At 45.7% G+C, this 21,341-nt stretch overlaps 1 protein-coding gene across 1 annotated transcript in view; it reads left to right on the top strand.

The window, feature by feature from the left end:
• Positions 1 to 1,461: 1,461 nt before the first annotated feature.
• Positions 1,462 to 21,341, top strand: part of barx2 (BARX homeobox 2) — a 91,235-nt gene continuing 71,355 nt past the window's right edge. The window contains exons 1-2 of the mRNA XM_033049679.1: positions 1,462 to 1,740; positions 18,909 to 19,164. Of these exons, the coding sequence (XP_032905570.1) occupies positions 1,590 to 1,740; positions 18,909 to 19,164 (407 nt within the window). The 5' untranslated portion in view covers positions 1,462 to 1,589. The remainder of the gene's footprint in view (positions 1,741 to 18,908; positions 19,165 to 21,341) is intronic.

Here is a 21,341-nt window from a genome sequence, read left to right as displayed (position 1 = left end):
AAGACACGATGGCGCAGGATGGGGCGGACCGTCCCGCGGAGTAACAGGAGAAAAAAACAATCCACGTGGCACTGACTGGCAGGAGAGAAGATCGATCTGTGCACGCGTGGTTTTTAAGATTTTTAAACCTCGCTAACATTTTTACATTAAACCACCGATTGGAACGAAACTTGGTGCACTCGCGGCACAGGAGAACGGCGAGTAAGCTGGCGGAAAATCGTAGCGCTATCATGTACCGTTTTGCACAAATAGAATGACCGCACAATCCGGATCAGAGCTTTAGTTATGGATAGATAGATAGATAGATAGATAGATAGATAGATAGATAGATAGATAGATAGATAGATAGATAGATAGATAGATAGATAGATAGATAGATAGATAGATAGAACAATGAAATTCTTACTTGCTGCAGCACAACAGAATATGTGATCATAATAAATAATATAACAAAAACTCAGAAAAAAAGAACAAGCAATAAAAGTGTAATAATAATAATAATAATAATAATAATAATAATAATAATAGTGTTTCGTAGTTCATAGCTTATGAGGTTGTAGTGTTTAATAGCCTGATGGCTGTAGGGAAGAAGCTGTTCCTGAACCTGGACGTTACAGTTCTCAGGCTCCTGTACCTTCTTCCAAATGGCAGTGGTGAGATGAGTGTGTGGCCAGGATGGTGTGGGTCTTTGATGACGTTGGCTGCTTTTTTGAGGCAGCGACTACGATGGATCCCTTCGATGGTGGGGAGGTCAGAGTCAGTGGTGGCCTGGGCAGTGTTTACAACTTTTTGCAGCCCCAGGTAGATTATTTGCAACAGTTTCAAGATGATTGGGAGCCACATGAATCCAGTTGAAGAAAATGGGAGCTGGAATATTTTCAGATCAGTTCATTCACGGACACTAAAGCAGCTTCAGCTGGACCCATCTCCTATTCATAATTAGATCTCGGCTCCAGGACCGATCTCCCATTGACCGGTGGATCCTGGACCTCATAGCAGTGGTGGCTGCACGTTTCATGCATCAGTCTCCTAGTTTACAGGCTGGAGAGAACTCACCCCCAGCTGCAGTTCTGTTTATCTCCCCAACCCAGCAGATGAGTGGTGTCCTCCCATCCTCTCCCCAGTCCTCACTAGCGTTGACAGTTCAGACCAGCACTCAGTCATGTGGCTCTCACACCCAACCTCAAATGACCTGATCCCTCAGTAAATGGGGATACCCCCTCAGCAATTGTGGCCGGCACCCCCCACACCCTCACCCTCACCCTCACCCATCAGCCCGGCCCCCCCCCCCCCCTCCATTACCCTCCCCCTCAGTAAGTGTGGCCAGCACCCCTGACTCTCACCCAGCCCCCTCCCTCACACCCCCTCTCTCCACCCCCCCCCCCCCCCCTCCCATACCCCTCCCCCTCTCTCCCTTACCCCCCCCCCCCTCCCTCACTGCCCGGTGCGGCGGCTCTGGGCTGATTGATGGGCGGCCTGTGCCGGGCTGGCCCCGGGTGCTGTTGTTTATAAAGGGGCTGCGGGCGGAGCCGCGGACTCAGTGCGGGCGGAGCGCAAGCTGGAGAACTTGTGTGCGGGAGGCAGTGAACATGCAGTGTCCCGCGGGGCCGAGGCTCATCGTGCCGGGGCTGCAGCAGCCGGGCAGCCGGCGCTACAAGACCTTCATGATCGAGGAGATCCTGTGGAGGGAGAGCGGCTCGCTGGTCCGCCCGCTGCCGCTGCCGCTGCGCTCCTGTGCCGGTACGCGCGCTGCTCGCTCCCCTCTCGGTCGCACCGGGCGCTGCGGGTGCGGGGAACCCCCGGGACGGGACAGCCCAGCCGGGCAGCAGGTTCAACTTCCACCCGCTCACTGCCAGTCAACTCCGGCCGGCAGCACAGAGCGACTCCGACACTTGGCGCTTTGATAGAAGTCCCGGGAGCTTGGTATAGCCGTGCGCCAGGGACGCGCGGAGCCGATCGCAGTGTCCACTGACCAGTGTCAACCACTGACCAGTGACATTGTCCAGTGTCTCACACCCCTCGCCAGTGTGGCGACACTCTGCTCTATATCACTGGCCGGCGATATCCAGAGCGCGGTGCCATGGAGCCTCCTGTCCCAAGCCATTGGTCAGTGTGACAGTGCCTTGGAGTCAAATACACTGACCAGTGCAACACAATAGTGTTCTACACGCCAGTGATTAGTGGCAACAGGATTAAGCCATTCAGTCTTTGAGTCTGCTGCGCTAGTCAGTACTAATCATACATAGACGCTCCATAGATGCTGCTGCACCCGCTGAGTTTCTCCAGCATTTTTGTGTAGCTAATTATACAAATGTGTTCCTTATCGCTGCCTGTATCCCCTAATCTCTTTCACCATTAGCACCAAACTTCGTCTGAAATTGTGTTTGGTTTCAACGGCATCCTGTGATGGAGAGGTCCACAGGCTCAACACTTTGGGTGAAGACATTTCTTCTCATGTCCATCCTGAATGGTAACTCCCATGTGCTCGGGTTATGACCACACCTGGAGTATTGTGTGTGCAGTTTTGGACTCCTAATTTGAGGAAGGACATTCTTGCTATTGAGGGAGTTCATCAGATTAATTCCCGGAATGGCGGGTCTGTCATATGATGAAAGAATGGAACGACTGGGCTTGTATTCACTGGAATTTAGAAGGATGAGTGGGTTCTCATAGAAGAATATAAAATTATTGAGGGATTGGACAAGCTAGATGCAGGAAACATGTTCCCGATGTTGGGGAGTCCAGAATCAGGAGCCACAGTTTAAGAATAAGGGGAAGGCCATTTAGAACGGAGATGAAGAAAAACTTTTTCACACAGAGAGTTGTGAATTTGTGGAATTTTCTGCCTCAGAGGGCGGTGGAGGCCAATTCACTGGATGCATTCAAAAGAGAGTTAGATAGAGCTCTTAGGGCTAGCGGAATCAAGATATATGGGGACAAGGCAGGAACGGGGTACTGATTGTGGATGATCAACCATGATCACATTGAATGGCTTGAAGGGCCGAATGTGAAGATAGAGAGAGGGCTATGGGTGGAAGGGGACGAGGGGAAGGGAAAGAGGGAGGTTTATAGGGAACTGAGATTCTGTGTATTATTTGGAGTTGGAGAATTCAATTCAGCTGGGTTGTAAGCTACCCAAGCATAATATCAGGTGCTGTTCCTCCAGTTTACATGTGGCCTCACTATGGCAATGAAGGATGGCCAGGACAGAAAGGTCAGTATGGGAATTGGAAGAGTTAAAATGGTTAGCACCTGGGAGATCTAGCAGGACTAGGCAGACGGAGCACGTGTTCACCAATGTCCTGCTCTCTCTCCTCCTCCCCCCCAAGCAGGACAAGGATAGAGTTCCTCTGATTCTCCCCACCCCCTCTGCATCCCCATTCTCCAGCATTTCTGCCACCTTCAATCTGATTTCACCACCAGTCACATCATCCTATCCCTTTCTGCTTCCCTTGGAGACCACACACCCCACAATTCCTTGATTCATTCATCTTTTCCCACCCAACCCGTCCATTTCCCAAACACTTTCCCTGCAACTGCAGGAGGTGTAAGACACCAAATGCATCAACCCATCGCCTTGTTCCTTTCCTCATTTTCCATAGGCTCATCTCCCATCCCCATGTCTATATTTCCCTTTCATCCCCCCTCTTTCCCCTTCTGCCCATATACCTCCCTCCAGCTTTACACTACACTCCTTATCTGACATCCTTTTGTCTCCTTTTCACCTTTATCCTTTGTCACTTACTCAACCCATCTGCCAATCACACTCCTTCACCCGTATTCACCTATCACTTGCTTGGCTTTGTCTAACCCCCACCTCTCTTTTCCAGTTCCCCCCCCCCCCCCTACTCCATATCCAAAATGTCTTCTATCCATTCCCTCCACAGATGCCCTCCATCCATTCCCTGCCCCGCTGAGTTCCTCCAGCACTTTGTGTTTTGCTCAAGAATCCAATATCTGCAGTTTCTCCTGTCTTCATAACCTATTGCACCTACATGCTTGCTTCCATTGACTATTTTACAAAGTCTTCCAAGTCCATTACACTTCCTCTTCTTCCATCAACATTCTTCCACATTCTGTCACCCGCCTTCAAGTTTCTGCCAGAGGGGATAACCTCACCTTTCTCCGCATTATCCTGCTTCAGCCCTACACTTGCCCACTCACTCAATCTGTCTATGTCTATGTCTATCTGTCTATGTCATTCTGGAAACGTTCTCATCTTCTTCACATCTCAGTCTCCCACTCAGCTTTGTGTCATGTGCAAATTTGTTGATGTTGCATTTAATTCCCTCAGCCACCATGTTGACATGCATGGCAAATCGTGGGCATATTTAAACTGCCCTTTTATTCCTGCTGTTTGTTTCCTGTTGACAAACCAGTTTTCTATCCAGTGAATGATCACAATCCCAGTGCTCTAACTTTGCCCATGGATCTCATGTGGGATGTGGTAACAGCTTTTGTGAATGTCCATAGAGTCAGAGAGTGATACAGTGTGGAAACAGGGCCTTCAGCCCAACTTGCCAACACCGGCCAACATGTCCCAGCTACACTAGTCCCACCTGCCCACATTTGGTCCATATCTCTCCAAACCTGTCCTATCCATGTACCTGTCTAACTGTTTCTTAAATGTTGGGATAGTCCCTGCCTCAACTGCCTCCTCTGGCAGCTTGTTCCATCCACCCACCACCCTGTGTGAAAATGTTACCCCTCAGATTCCTATTAAATCTTTCCCTCTTCACCTTGAACCTATGCCCTCTAGACCTCGATTCACCTCGATTCTCTGGGCAAGAGATTCTGTGCATCTACCCAATCTATTCCTCTCATGATTTTATACACCTCAATAAGATCACCCTCATCCTTCTGTGCTCCAAAGAATAGAGCCCCAGCCTACTCAACCTATCCCTATAGCTCAGTCCCTCTAGCCCTGGCAACATCCTTGTAAATCTTCTCTGAACACTTTCCAGCTTGACAACATCTTTCCTATAACATGGTGCCCAGAACTGAACATAATACTCTAAATGCGGCCTCACCAACGTCTTATACAACTGCAACATGACCTCTCAACTTCTATACTCAATACACTGACTGATGAAGGCCAATGTGCCAAATGCCTTTTTCATTTCCAGATATACCACACCATTGTTTTTCACCATTCACTCTACCAAATACATACTCAAGTAAATGTTAAGCATGATTCTGACCTTGGGTGGTCTCTATGTGGAGATTTCATGTTCTCCCTGTGATTGCTTGTGGTTTCCTCTGGGTGCTATGATTTTCTCCCACATCCCAAAGATGTACGTTTTTGTAGGTTAATTGGCCTTGTGTAAATTGTCCCAAGTGTGTTGTGAGTGGATGACCAAGTGGGATTACATAGAATTGGTTGAATGGGTAGTCAGTATGGACTCGGTGAGCTGAAGGACCTGTTTCCAAGTTGTATCTCTAAAACTAAACACATTCTATGCCCATTTCCTCAAATAACCAGGAATGTAAATGATCAAGCCTAAGGGATTTTTCAGTCTTCAATCCTATCAATTTCCCTAACATAATTTCTCTGCCACTAGTTCACTCTTCTCAATATATTGGTTCATAAAGCTGTCAATATACATTCCAGTAATTCCTTCTCCATGGTGTTGTTACTGACAGCATTGTTAACCTATTTTATGCACACATTAAAGTCACCCATGATTAAATTGTACTTTGAATTCCTCCAAAACAGAGTCAGTAGCCCAAGAATTTTAATTTCTTCACTTTACGCATTCCTCAGGCCACGTGTTTACCTTATTTAATCATCTATTTTTACTCTGGCTAGCATGTGCCACTGGTAGTAATCCTCAGATTACTATCTTTAGGTGCTATTTTTTTTTTTTTACTTCTGAGCTCCCTGTATTAAACTTGTAGGACTTCATTCCTTTTATTACCAGAATCATGCCTGACATTTTTTAAGGATATAAGGTATGATACGATACGATAGAATTTTATTTATCCCAAGAGGGAAATTGGTCTGCCAACAGTCATGGAACGCAACAAGATACATGAAATTAAAGTGATGAGTGGAAAGTCCAGGATTGGGGGTGTGTAAAGATTGGGGAGGTGTGTTGGGGAGGGGTGATAGGGGAGTCAGTCTACCCCATGACAGAAGGGGGAGGAGTTGTACAGTTTGATAGCCACAGGGAAAAAGGATCTCCTGTGGCATTCTGTGCTCAGATACATACCATGGTTACTGATTCTCTCTTTCCCCTGTTGAGGCACACTGAGACAACATTCCATTCCATTGCATTGCAATTACAGCGGCAGAAACGTGTGTAGGTGAGTGCTCCCCCTTTCAATCGATTCCCCGATCACTATCGCCCCCTCTCCTCCCCTCCAGTGCAGCACAGTGGTGACTGCAGCCAGTCCTGCACTCCACTATGCACCAGCTTGTCAGTATTCACCTCCACTACCCTGGCCACCTTGACTGGATCCCACTACTGAGCACAGTGAGACCATATTAATTGCAGATCAAAAAAAAAATGCAAATCTGAAACAAAATCCGGAAATGCTGGGGACTTTCGATACAATACGATACGCTAGAACTTTATTCATCCCCGGAGGTTAATTCAGCAGGTCAAGCAGCATCTATGAAGGTAGAAACAGGGTTAATGTTTCAGACTAACATCAGTTTGCCAGCATTTGCAGTTTTTTTACTTCAGGTAAAATGGTAGCATGGGACTCAGGATTGTTACAAATCAGTGGGATTATAAATTATTCCTGTCTCATGCTTTGATTGAGGCCAATCCTCCATCATCAGCTTTATGCCTTAGCACCATGTTGAGGAGGTGACCCCTTTCTCCCCCCCTCTTGTTCTAAATACTCCCAGCGGGTGAAACGTCCTCTCACCATCTAGCCCGTCAACCCTTGGTTTCAACAAGTTGCCTTATTCTCCTGAACCCTGATCAGCGCATGCCAAACCTGCTCAGCCCCCCTCCATCAGCACTGCTTCACCCCAGGCGCTAACCACTGGACTTTGCACTGCCCCTGAGCAAGTATATCACCAGCATTTTGTAAATTTGCCTCAGATCCCCCCTACTTCTAAACCCCTTGCCCCTTCCAATAAAGACCAACATTCCATTAACCTTAGAAGCAAGGAACTGCAGATTCTGGTTTACAAAAAAAAGGCCACAAAGTGCTGGAGTAAGTCAGCGGGTCAGGCAGCAATCTTGAGAGCATGGATAGGTGATGTTTTGGGTCGTGACCCTTCTTCAGACCAATTGTAATTGATTCAGACAATCATTCTGAAGAAGGCTCCCGACCCAAAACATCACCTTTCCATATTCTCCAGGGGTGCGGCCAGACCCACTGAGTTGCTCCAGCACTTTGTGTCTTCTTTTTATTTCATTAACCTTCTTCATTACTTGCTGTACCTACATGTCTGCTGTTTGTGCTTCATGCATTTGGACCCTCCATGCCTTTGTATAGTTGCAATGTAAATAAAAATTAGTTTTCCCATTCTATTTTCTAAAGTAGATGCTCCACATTCCTCCACATCTGCAAACCACTTTCATGACAAAGGTAATGTTGCAGGCTGTTGATTGTCCTCACAGCTTGGTTAACCAACCTCTCCTTGTGAGATGAAAAAGATAGAGGGCAAAACAAAAAGTGAATATGTGGTAAAAAAAAAGAGAAGAGTAAAAGATAGAAAAAGGGAAAAAATTATCATTTAATTGACGCAAAATAAAATCTGAATGAAAGTTTGGCCACTGTACATTTGCCTGGAGTGGGCATTAAATTAACTCCACCAACAGGGTGAGACCAAATACAAACTAGAGGAACAGTACCTCATATTCTGCTTGGGTAATCTGCAACCCAACAGCATGAACATTTAAACCTCCAATTTCAGGTAAACTCCTCCTCTACTGTCATCCCAATGGCCTAATTCTACTACTATCGCTTATGACTTTCTGACCTTCCTCCGTACACACTTCCAACTGAACCCCATCTCTCCCCCCCCCAAATACTTACCCCTCCTCTCCCTCTGTAAATCCAGACTCTAAGTGATTCTTAGCCTACATTCTAACATTGAACTAAACATGCAGGGGTATTCGATATTCAGGAAGGATAGACAGAAATGAAGAGGAGGTGGGGTGGCATTGCTGGTTAAAGCAGAGATTAATGCAATAGCAAGGAGAAACATTTGCTTGGATGCTGTAGAATCGGTATGGGTAGAACAGTGAAATAACCAAGGGCAGAAAACACTTGTTGGAGTTGTATACAGACCACCAAACAGCAGTAGGTTGGGGATAGCATTGAGCAGGAAATTAGGGATGCGTGTAGCAAAGGTCCAGCGGTTATCATGGGTGACTTTAATCTACATATAGATTGGGCCAACCCAAATTGGTAGCAGCGTTGAGGAGGAGGACACAGGAGTGACCTGTCTGGTAACAAAATAAAACTGGGAAGACGGCTCAACCGTGGCTGACGAGGGAAGTCAAGGATAGTGTTAAATCCAAGGAGGAGGCATATTAATTGGCCAGAAGAAGCAGCAAACCAGAGGACTGGAAGAAATTTAGAACAGAGGAGGACAAAGGGGTCAATTAAGAGGAGGAGGGGGGGGGGGGGGGGGGGGGAGAGCATGAAAGAAAGCTTGCAGGGAATATAAAAACTGACTGTACAAGCTTATTTAGGTAAGTAAAAAGGAAAAGATTAGTGAAGACGAATGTAGGTCCCTTGCAGTCAGAGACAGGTGAATTTATATTGGGGAACAAGAAAATGGCAGAACAGTTTAATGAGTACTTTGGTTCTGTCTTCACTAAGAAAGACACAAGCAATCTCCCAGAAATACTATGGGACCGAGGATCTAGTGGGAGGGAGGAACTGAACGGAATCCACATTATGCCGAAAATGGTGTTTGGTAAAGTGTTGGGACAAGGCAGAGAAATCCCCAGGGCCTGATGGTCTGCATCCCAGAGTATTCAAGGAGATTGCCCTCTCATGTCCTAGTTTAATTCTAACAGATACCCTGATGTTCTGAGAGGAACTCACTCCAAAGCAGGGGTCGGCAACCCGGATCTGCCTACGTGCCGGGTCCCGGGTCTGTGAGCGGTTGGAGGGCCACATCTATCACCATATTTAATAAACGTTGACATATTTATATATTTAAGAAATATTATGTCTAATGAACATAGGAGTTAGTTTGAGACACTGAATTTGAAACAACCGTTAAGAATCTTAGGGTAGACAAAAATGCTGGAGAAACTCAGCGGGTGAGGTAGCATCTATGGAATCTTAAGATCAACTTCATGTTTATTGTGCAAAAACAATGATTTAATTTAACACAACCATTTGACGCAATTTAACATAAGCATCGACTACAGTGGAATCAACATTCCTCACTGTGACAACGGCTCGATGTTCAGACCATCTCGTCGGGATGATCGAAACACTGGCGTTGGGACGGATTGCAACACAACAAGAAATGTTTTCCCCTATTCCCTGCCTCCTCCCCCACATAAAACATATGGAAACACCAAAACATACCTTAACACACACTCAAAACAACAAAAACAGAGAAGGGCCACGACAGGCAGCTTGGGAGACGGCCATTACGGACTCACCCCTCCCTGTCTGCTGGCCAGAATGGTTCCGGAGCAAAACAAATACGACCGCGGGCCGGATGATTTTGAGTTACGGGCCGCATTCGACCTGTGGACCACAGGTTGCCAATACCTGCTCCAAAGGTTGGAATAAGATGATGATGTTGGTGTCCAAGGATACTCAAAGGAAGAAGTTGCCTGAGTGAGTCAGGGTCACCCCAGCTCAGTCTGTAATGGCCAAAGTCAATGATAACACAACCACCCATTTCTGAGAGGGTGGAGTTGCAGACTTTGCAGATGGTAGCTTTAGTTTGTGAATGACAATTTATGTTACTGAACTCCCACTATACGGATGAGGGAGAATGAGCAATCTGGTGTTGGGTTATGCTGGGGCGGACTGTGATGCGGTGGGCATTATCTGTCCATGTACTGCAGCTGACAACCCTGAGTTATATTGGCATCAGCCTATTTCGTTCTGTCCACGGGTGCCACACGTATTGTGTGCATCTTCTGCAAGTCTTGTCTTCGGTTTCCATCTATTCTGATTAGTTGTCACATTGTCAATGGCCTATATACAGTAAGCAAGGATATGTAAGGCCAGACAGCACTTGCTGGAGGCAGGAGATTGGAGACTTTACATTTGTGCTCCCTGGTTTCTCATTGCTTGTATGTTTATAACATGGATTCTCAATGCCAGATAATGATTCAGACCAAATGCCAATGGGTTCAAGGCCGACTGAGCTGTGGCCCTGTTTGCAGATGCTTTGTGTTGTGATAACTCCAGCAGTATTTTTCCACATCCTGGGAGAATGGGGGTGAAGAGGAGGAAGAGAAGGAAGAGAAGGTAAAGAGGCAGGGAGGAGAAGGAAGAGAGAGGAGAGTGAAGGGCAGAGGGCCAGGAAGAGGGGAGAAAGGGGAAATTAATGGAATGACTTTCTAAGAGGAAGTTTTAAGGTGTTTTGAAAATCAGACCTTTTAGTTAGTTTAGAGATACAGCATGGAAACATACCCTTCAGCCCACCGAGTCCACACCAACCATCGATCACCCGTTCACACTAGTTCTATGCTATCCCACTTTCTCATCCACTACGGGCAATTTACGGAGGCCAGATAACCTACAAACCTGCACGTCTTTGGGATGAAATGTTTCTAGGGTGAAATATTTCCCAGGCTGTTAAAAGAAGCAAGCAGGAAATAAAGAAGAAATAGTTTCAGCTATTTCTGCTGAAACTAAAATTGGTTGTGGAGCTGCTAATGAGAAGAAAAAGTATAGATTGCAAGAACATGGTAAATTGAAAAGAACAATAGCAAATCGAAGGTAGACAAAAATGCTGGAGAAACTCAGCGGGTGGAGCAGCATCTATGGAGCGAAGGAAATAGGTAACTTTTCGGGCAACGTTGCCTATTTCCTTCGCTCCAGGAACAGGGTAATATACAATAAATGGAAGGATATTGAGTGGTGTAAAGAAAAAGAGACATTATGGTTCTTTAAAGGTAATAGGACAGAATGAATGGGAGGCCCTAGGGAGTGTGGTAGAACAGAAGGAATCTGCCGGATGTCCAAGGGTCTCTGATGGTGGCACCACAAGTAGATACGGTGCACAGAATATAAGAGCAGGGAGTTACAGTACAACTTTACATAACATTGGTCAGGTCATGGTTGGAGCACGGTGTACAGTGTCAGGGTGTGATGCAGAGGAGCTTCATTACCAGGTTCTTTGAGATGCAGTGATGAAGTGAAGTGAATTGAATAGAATAAATGTTAGTAGCCAAGTATGTATACATACAAGGAATTTGCCTTGGTGCTTTGATCGCATATACAGTAACACGATATACAGTATACAATTAAGAATAAAACATTATAATTTAAACATATGAAGAATAAAATACCAGAGCAAAAGGAGGCTACAGACTTTTGGTTGTTGAGTAGAGCTGCTGCTAGTGGTGGCTTTGACAGTCCGGAGTCGCCTTCCAGAGGGAAGTGCTTCAAAGAGTTTGTGGCCAGGGTGAGAGGGGTTAGAGATGATCTTGCCCGCTCGCTTCCTGGCCACTGCAGTGTACAGTTCATCGATGGGGGGAAGGTTGCAGCCAACAACCTTCTTGGCTGATCAAACGAGACTGGGTAGGCTGCGTTTCCTTTCCGTGGAGTTCAGAGTGAGGGGTGACCTGACTGAGGGGCAGAATTATGAGGGTATTGATACTGAACTGGGAAAAAAAACATTTCACAACAGAGGTATATAAAACAAGAAGGCAGAGGTTTGGTGGTAAAGGTGAAATAGTATCGAGGGATCTGAGGAAGAACCTTTGCACTCAGAGGTGGCTGGAATTTGGAATGGACTGGCGGTGTGAATGGTGACAACTGAGGCTCTTAAAGCATTGTAAATATATGTGGGTGGACACTTGAATTGCCAGCTTCTAGACCATGTGCAGGTAAATAGGATGAAGATTATACTGTTGCATTGAGTGCTGAGGTCTAGGGCCAATGGGGATTTATTTTGGGGAGTAAGGGAATGGAAGAAGATTAAACAATTACAGTACATCTGCCTTCACAATGATGCACAAAACCTGCCAAGTATATTAAAGAACCCAAGAATGAAGACCCGAAGAAAATAAGAATTAATCTAAACATAGCAGCAGACAAATTGATAGATCTGAATATCTACATTCTAGCATTTTGATGGAGATGGCTTTACAGATAGTTAATGCTCTGGTTGATATCTTCCAGAGTTCCAAAGGTTCATGGATTATTCCTGTGTCTAGAAGGGTAGGAAATGTGACCTCATCCTTCAAAAAAGGAGGGAGAGATAAAACAGAAACTGCCAATCTGTTGGTCTAATGTCTGTGGTAGGTAAAGCACCAGAATCTACAAGGAGAGACATAATTATAGATCACCTTTTAAAAAAATAACAGAATTGGGCTGAGTCAACATGGATTTATGATTGCAGAATCATGTTTGACAAATCTACTGGAGTTCATTGAGGATGTGAACCAATGGATGTGGTGTGTGAAGATTTTTGGAAGGTTTTTGATAAGTCCTTGTTCAATAAGAATAGAACATATGGAATCAGGTAAAATTATTAACAGACAAAAAGCAAAGAGTGCACATCAATAGGGATGTCTCCAGTTATCGGGCTGTGACTCATTAGGTACCACAGGAACTGAAACGGGGATCAGCTCTTCACAATTACTGTCAACTGTCTGGCTGAGGAGATGAAATATTTAATGAGGCATGTGTAGAACGGAACTGTGGATTTTGGGTTAAATCGAAGATAGACACAAAGTGCTGGAGTATCACAGGCAGCATCTCTGGAGAGGCATGGGTGACGTTTCGGGTCGAGACCCTTCATCAGACTGATCAATAAGAGGCATATTGTGAGTTTATAGGAGGATGTGAAGGGAATATAGACAAACTGAAAGGTTGACAAGACAGCAGATGGGAAAATTTGATGGCGTCCATTCTTGGTGAACGTAACAGAAATTATAGTATGAATGGTGAAAGATCTGGTGCTGTGGATGTTCATTGGGACCAGGGAGAGCTTATACACATGTTGCTGAATGCAGGTGCAACAGGCAATAAGGGAGGCAATTGCTTTCGCGACTTTATAACTCGAGGTTTGACAACCAAGGAATCTTATTGCATTTGTATAGTGCCTTGGTGAGACCACAACCTGGAGTATTTAATACAGTTTTAGTCTCCTAACCTAAATAGACTTGCACTGTCTACAGTGTAAAAGGATGAAGGAAATGTAATTGAAACTTACAAAACCATTAAAGAGTTTGGCAGGCCAGACGCATGAAGAGTGTTTTCCTTCAATATATGAAAAATAAAGTAAAATACCTGAAATAACAAAGTACAAGAACTTAGAGACTGAGTAGTTGTTCTTTAGAGGAGTTATTCGATAAGCATTTGGTTTCATAGATGCGGAGGAGACTATATTATGAATACTGAATGTAGTGCACTAAATTGAAAGAAGTGCAAGTAAATTGCTGTTTCATACACAAGGAATATTTGTGTCCTTGAATACAGGAGTGGTAGTGACCCAAATATTCCTTCTTGGTTTGCTTGTGGATGTGCCAAGAGATGGGGTATAATTCTGGGACCTTGGGCTCAGCACTCTCCACTGGACTTCACTCCTCCAGTCAGTGAGGATAGGTGACAACACCCCCTCCACAATAATCATCACACTGGTTACCCACTGGTTACTCAGCCCTTACTATGCTTCCCTGTACACACTAGAATTTGTGTGGCCAAATTCCACTCCAACTCCATCTACAAGTTTACAGATGATACTATAGCACATCTACTCTCTCAGAAGCTGAAGCCATTTGCCCTGTCCCCATTGACTCTTACCAATTTTTGCAGATGCACCATAGAATGCATCCTATCTGGATGCATCACAACTTGTTATGGCAATTGCCCAAGGCCGCATGAACTTGCAGAGAGTTGTGGATGTAACCCTGTCCATCACACAGACCAGCTTCCCCTCCATTGACTCCTTCTACAATTCCTACTGCCTCAAGAAAGCAGCCAACATAATCAAGGAGCCCTCCCGCCTCAGTCAGACTCTCTTCTTCCTCTCCCTAATGGCATATGGTTTGAAACCATATGCCATTAGATTCAGGAACAGCTTCCATCCTGTTGTCAGATCCTTTCACAGGTTATGGGTCAAATACTGGAAGGTGGGATTAATATGATGGGTGGTCATTGGTTGGTGTGAATATGTGGCTTTTTTCCATGCAGTATGACTCTTGAACACAGAGAACAGAACACTCTTTCCATGTCTCCATGGTTCACACTTCGATCTCCATCAACACCCACTCCCCTTGTTATACTACCTTTACTAGCTTGTACAACTGCATCATGATATCCCAACCTTTGTTTTCAATACCTTTTGTCACCTGTCCTCCCAAATTTCTCTGTTCCACAGCACTCCCCAGGGCTCCACCGTTTACTGTGTAAGCTCCGCCTTGGTTTGAGATATCAAAGTGCAACACCTCACACTTGTCAGAGTTAAATTCCATTTGTTATTCCTTAGCCCACCTTTCCAACTGATCTAGATCCAAGAGTGAAAAGTGTTTAATTGCCATATACATTGAGAATGGAACAATTACATTCTTACTTGCTTAGCAGGCCCATTAATGCCATAACACAAGAAATAAATATTTGATAATCAATAATACAATGAATTATCAGTAACGCTAGGTACCCGCACCATAATCGTGAAAATTAAAGTACTGTTTAGTGTAAGCAAAACAAAGACTGGCCAGAGTGGTGTGGGTCCTTGATGACATTAGCAGACTTTTTGAGGCAGCACTTACCATAAATCGATGGGGAGATTGATACCTCAGCTTGACCGGCAATGTCCACTATTTTCTGCAGTCTCCTTCACTCCTGGGTGTTACCGAATCAGACTGTGATGCAGCCACGGTACATCGGGAGAAATACGATAGAGTATATGGCAACATGCCGAACCTTCTGAAACTTCTAAGGGACTTGAATGGCAGGAACTTGAAGCTGGTGACTTTCTTCACATCTTGTTGCAAACTTAGATATCCTTCCTCACTGTCACTGTACCACAAATGTTAGTGTAATCTGCAATATTGTCATCTAACCATTAATGTCGATAATAAATACTAATGACCCCAACACTAACCCCAGTGGCAGACAACTGGTCACAGGCCTCCAGTAGGAGAAACAGTCCTCCTCAACTGAAGAAGGGTTTCGGCCCAAAACGTTGCCTTTTTCCTTCGCTCCATAGATGCTGCTGCAGCCGCTGAGTTTCTCCAGCTTTTTTGTGTACCTCCTCAACTACCCGTTTACTCCTCTCTCCAGGTTAATTTGAATCCATTTGGCTAGTTCACCTTGGATTCCAGAACAGCCTACCATGCGGGACCTTGCTAAATTTCACATAGACACTGCCATGCCCTCATCAATCGACTTGGTGATCTCTTCAAAAAACTCAAAAAACAACTTCAAAGTTGTGACACAATTTCCCAGGCGCAAAGCCAAACTGGCCATCTCTAATCTGGTCTTGCTTTATATCATCCGGTAGTAAATCATGGAGTCATAGAGATACAACATAAAAATAGGCTCTTCTGCTCACCATGTCCACGCCAACCATTGTGACCATCTGTGCTAATCCAGTTTAGTCGCATTTAACCCCTCCCTTTCTGTACCGTGGCAATTCCAGTGCTCACTATGAAGCATCTTACATGGTGTGTCACTCTTTCACACAGTGAGTTCCAGATTACAATCACTCTTTGAATGAAGACGTTCTTCTTCAGATCCCCTGTAAATGTTTTACCTTCACTCTAAACCTACGCCCGCTAGTTTTGGATAGCACTGCCATGGGTTAAGGTTTCTTACCATCTATGCCTCGACATTTGGAGCATGTCCTCCATCAGGTTCCCCGCACCCTCCTCCATTCCACGTGCAGCATGGTGGCAGGTAAAGCCCCTGTCTCACAGCTGCAACTACATGGGTTCAATCCTGAATTTGGGTACTTTCTACGTGGAGTTTGCTCGTTCTCTCCGTGACCTGCATGGAATTCCCAGAGGTATTCGGATCTCCTGATGATTACGCAATGCTTAATTCTGTTCACAACTCTTCAGTAAATGAAACAGTCTACTTGCATGCAGCAAGACCTAGACAACATTCTGAATTAGGCTGATTAGTGGCAAGTAGCAATCATACATATAAAAGAAAGAGAAATACCTTCTTCAATTTCAGAGAAATTAACTAACTAATTGAATTAACTTAACTAACTAATTCAATGCATTTACTGTCAATTAATTCCCACCACTAGCATCCTACTGACATCAACCTGCCACACCAATACAGGAGAATATAGCAATACATGGCTACAAGACCAAGTCAACTCTTGCAGCCAAAGGGCGTCACCTTCAATATTACACAATGCTGAGTGTGATGGAGCACTCTCCACTTACCAGGACCAATACAACTTCAACAACCTTCATGCAGCTTGACACTCTGCTGTAGGGAGCACCACTGGCTCACAATTGGGGTGGCATAGTGGCCTTGCTGGTAGAGCTGTCGCCTCACAGCGCCAGAGACCCAGGTTTGACCCTCACCGCGAACTGTGCTGTCTGTGTGGAGTTTGCAAGTTCCTGCTATCACCACATGAGTTTCCTCCGGGTGCTCCGGTTTCCCCGCACATCCCACAGATGTGTGGGTTTATAGGTTAATTGGCCTCTGTAAATTGTCCCTAGTGTGTGGGGAGTGGATGGGAAAGTGGGATAACATGGAACTAGAGTGAACGGGTTATCTTTAGTTGGCATGGACTTGAAGGGCCAAAGGGCATGTTTTCATGCTATATCTTTCAATTAATCAAAAACTGGGTTCAATCCTGACTATGGGTGCTGCATGCATGGAGTCTGAATGATCTCTCTGTGATCTTGTGGGCTTCCTCATTATCCTTTTCCATCCCAAAGATATGCTGTAAATGAGTTGGCTCGACCTGCGTGGGAGAGAAGAGAGCAATAAGGAGGCAATGGGACTGATAGGACTGTCCTCTTGACACCAACATGGAGCTGATGGGCCAGTCTGTCTCCTTCTGTGTCACTATAATAGAAGAAAAAGCAGCCTGCCCGATTGTCAACCTTACCCAAGACCCTAAACCTTCCCTCCCTCATACACTGTGTTGCCAACTTTCGCTGGTCTCTCCTGAGTCAGACTTCCTATTCTCCCTCACCTGGTGCACACATCTGACCCAGGGCCGGATTTAGATGAAGAGAGGCCCTAGGCTATTCCACTTGTGAGGCCCCTCACAATCCCCTATGTAAGGCCCCTCCCAATCAGCCTATGAAGCCTATAGGTAAATCCGGCCTTGCCGAGGCCCCCCTAGATCTCGAGGCCCTAAGCTTAAGCTTGTGAAGCTTATACGTAAATCCAGCCCTGATCTGACCTGAAACATCATCTATTCCTTTTCTCCAGAGATGCTGCCTGTTACGCCAGCTTTTTGTGTCTATTTTCAGTGTAAACCAACATCTGCAGTTCCTTCCTGCACACATCTGACTCTCGTGAAGAAATGCCTGAGCCAATATAAACAATGAGACAACAAAACACTCAGAAAATATCAATGGGATTAGCAAATACAATAAAGGTTTCCAGGAGGGATATTATGTCTGGAGATTTTAGGTTGTAATAGGCAGAATAGATAGAGAAAATCAGTGGATATTGTGTACTCCTCTGCATGGCATTCCTACATTCTCCCTCTCTCTGCTACTATCCCCATTATCATCTCCCCCATCCAACACCCTCTGTGTTGCATCTTGGGAAGTCTAATCAAGGCAGGAACTTCACTGTGAACAGCGGGGCCTAGGGAGTGTTGTAGAGCAGAGTGATCTAAGAGTATGGCCAGAGTTCCATAAAAAGGCAGCTCAGGCCAAAAGGATAGTGAGGAAGGTTTTTGGCATGTTGGGTATATGGAACAAACTGCCCGATGAAGTAGTTGAGGCAGGTACAATAACAACATGTAAAGGACATCTGGACAGGCACATAGATAGGAATGGTTTTGAAGGATATGGGCCAGACACAGGCAAATGGGACGAGTTCAGATGGGACATCATGGTCGGCATGGATGAGTTGAGCCACACGATCTGTTTCTGTGCTCTATGATTATGACTTGACTTCACTGGCCTTAATCACTGAAATGCCCTAACACTGCACCAGTGCTATGTAAATGCAGATTTGTTTTGCGGGATAGTGCAGGGCATAGTTTTTGCGCAGAAGTGTTTTGGCAAAATCTAACCGTTCCAGACCAGCAAAATTGGGACTTAATTTAAAGATATGTTTAAGAAAGCTGCAGCCTATAGCAGTCGTGGTCCCCCAGTGTCAGAGTCCATTTCTGCAGTATTTGGGTCAGAATTGTTTCTCAGTTTAGTTTAGAGATACAGCGTGGAAACAGACCCTGCGGCTCGCTGAGTCTACGCCGACCAGCGACCACACATACACTAGTTTTATCCTACGCACTAATGACAATTTACAGAAGCCTGTTAACCTACAAACCTGCACGCCTTTGGGATGTGGGAGGAATCCAGAGCAGCTGGAGGAAACCCACATGGTCACAGGGAGAACATGCAAACGCTACCCAGAGAGCATCCGTAGTCAGGATCCAACCCGGGTCACTGGTGCTGTGAGGCAGCCACTCGACCGCTGCACCACTGTGCTGCCCTGAAGAAGGTGTTGCTGGAAAAATAAATTCCAGGAGTTTATACTCAATGTCTGTAGTTTCTGGTTAATGTTAGTCCCCATGTGTTTCTGCAAGGTCTGTGTGTCTGAAGTCTCTGGTTAATGTTAGTCCCCATGTGCTTCTACAGGGTCAGCATTGAGCTCATACCCATCGTTGGCTTTGACACAGCTGTCTCCAGTTCCCACTACAAGGATTCCACATTTTCTGTCCTCCAGTACCACTGGCTTATTAGCTCTGGAGAGTGCCAGCAGCGAGAGCAACAGTGACCGGGCTGTCCCTCGGTTTAAGAAGCCCCGGAGATGCCGCACCATTTTCACCGAACTGCAGCTCATGGGTCTGGAGAAGAAGTTCCAGAAACAGAAATACCTCTCTACTCCGGACAGGTGAGTGATTGGACAGGAGGGCTGTGTGGCGGGCGCAGGACCACAGTTGGGCTGGGTACCAGGAGATGTCTCCAGCAGAGTATCTGGGCCACCAGCGGTGGGGTGAGAGAGTTGGTATCTATCAGGGGAGATGTGTTGGAGGATATCCATGAGGGGTGGGTGGGCTCGTCTCCAGCTGGGAGGGCAAGTGGTGATCTACTGGGAGGGAGGCTGGTGCCTGACAAGTGGCCTTTGAGGAGATGCGCAACAAGATTGATGATGACAGTGTGGCAGACATTGTTCACGTGGACCTTAGCAATGTCTTTGCCAAGGTTCCACATGGTAGGCGGGTCTGGATGGTTAGATCACATGGGATCCAGGGTGATCTAGCCAATAGGTTAATCATCATCATCATAATCATACTTTATTAGCCAAGTATGTTTTGCAACATACAAGGAATTTGATTTGCCATACAGTCATACCAATAAAAGCACCAAAACACACAAAATACATTTTAACATGAACATCCACCACAGTGACTCCTCCACATTCCTCACTGTGAAGGAAGGCGAAAAAAAGTTCAATCACTTCCCTTCTTTGTTCTCCCGCGGTCGGGGGCCTCCAGCCTTCCGTTGACTCCAGAAGCCGGCGGTTGGTCAAGCTCCTGCATCGGGGGGAATATCAGCTCCCCCGCGCCGAGTGATCTGACCCCGGGTCGGGGCTGGTCGAACGTTCTGCGTCGGTTTACTGACAACAGAGAAGCTTTGGAGCTTCCCGACATCGGTCTCTATCCGAGACTGCAAGCTCCTCGATGCTGAAATTCGCAGGCCGCGGTTGGAGCGTTGATCCCAGGCAAGGGATCGGCTCCAATGGTAAGTCCACGTCCTCGTGGTGGGCCTCAAAGTCAGTCCCGAGCAAGACTGCCAGCTTCATGATGTTAGGCCGCAGAGCGACCAGAGATACGATCCGGAAAACAGTCACATCTCTGGCAAGGTTGGAGATTGAAAAAAATGTTTCCCTCAACCCCCTACCGCACCCCCCACATAAAACAAACCAGAGAACATTAACACATAATTTTAAAACATACTAAAAAGTAACAAAAAAAGACGAAAAGACAGATAGACTGTTGGCGAGGCTGCCATCGTGCGGCAACCCTGATGGTCTGATGATTTGGATATGGGTGGCATGGTTAATAATTTTGCGGATGACACGAAAATATGTGATGAAGTGGACAGCGAACAAGAATATTTAACATCATAATGGGATCTTGATCAACTGATTCAATGGGTCAAAGATTAGCAGATTCAGATCAAAGTTAGCTGTTCCATTTGGGTAAGACTTACGCACTAAATCATAACGCCCTTGTGACCATTGTAGAACAGAAAGACCTACAGGTCTAGATACATAGTTCCATCATAGAAGCAAAAATGTACATAAATGGGGATGTCAAGTTACAGCTGTGCAAGATGTTGATAGAGGCCGCATTTGGAATGCTGTGTATAGTTCTGGTCACCCTGCTACAAGAAGGAGGTCATTACATTGGAAAAGATGCAAAAGGGATTTACAAAGATGTTCACACTGAAGATAGGTATACAAAGCTGGAGTAACTCAACAGGTCATGCAGCATCTCTGGGGAAAAGACATAGGCGACGTTTTGGGTCGAGACCCATCTTCAGACTGAGAGTCACGTAAAAGAACAAATAAATGAAAGATATGCAAAAAGACAGATCAAAGCCTGTAATGATGTATCTGGACTTTCAAAAAGCCTTTGACAAGGTCCCACACCAGAGATTAGTGTGCAAAATTAGAGCACATGGTATTGGGGGTAGGGTATTGACATGGATAGAGAACTGGTTGGCAGACAGGAAACAAAGAGTAGGAATTAACGGGTCCTTTTCAGAATGACAGGCAGTGACTCCAGATGTGGTCTTACCAGAGCCCTATACAACTGCAGAAGAACCTCTTTACTCCTATACTGAAATCCTCTTGTTATGAAGGCCAACATTCCATTAGCTTTCTTCACTGCCTGCTGTACCTGCACGCCAACTATCAGTGACTGGTGTACAAGGAAGCCCAGGTCTCGCTGTACCTCCCCCTTACCGAACCTAACCCCATTGAGATAATAATCTGCCCCCTTGCTTTTGCCACCAAAGTGGATAACCTCACATTTATCTATATTATACTGCATCTGCCATGCA

This window comes from Amblyraja radiata, chromosome 33, assembly GCF_010909765.2.
Source record: "Amblyraja radiata isolate CabotCenter1 chromosome 33, sAmbRad1.1.pri, whole genome shotgun sequence".
NCBI lineage: Eukaryota > Metazoa > Chordata > Chondrichthyes > Rajiformes > Rajidae > Amblyraja > Amblyraja radiata.
Note: the sequence above shows the minus strand (reverse complement) of the source record. Positions and strands in the feature narration are given on the sequence as shown.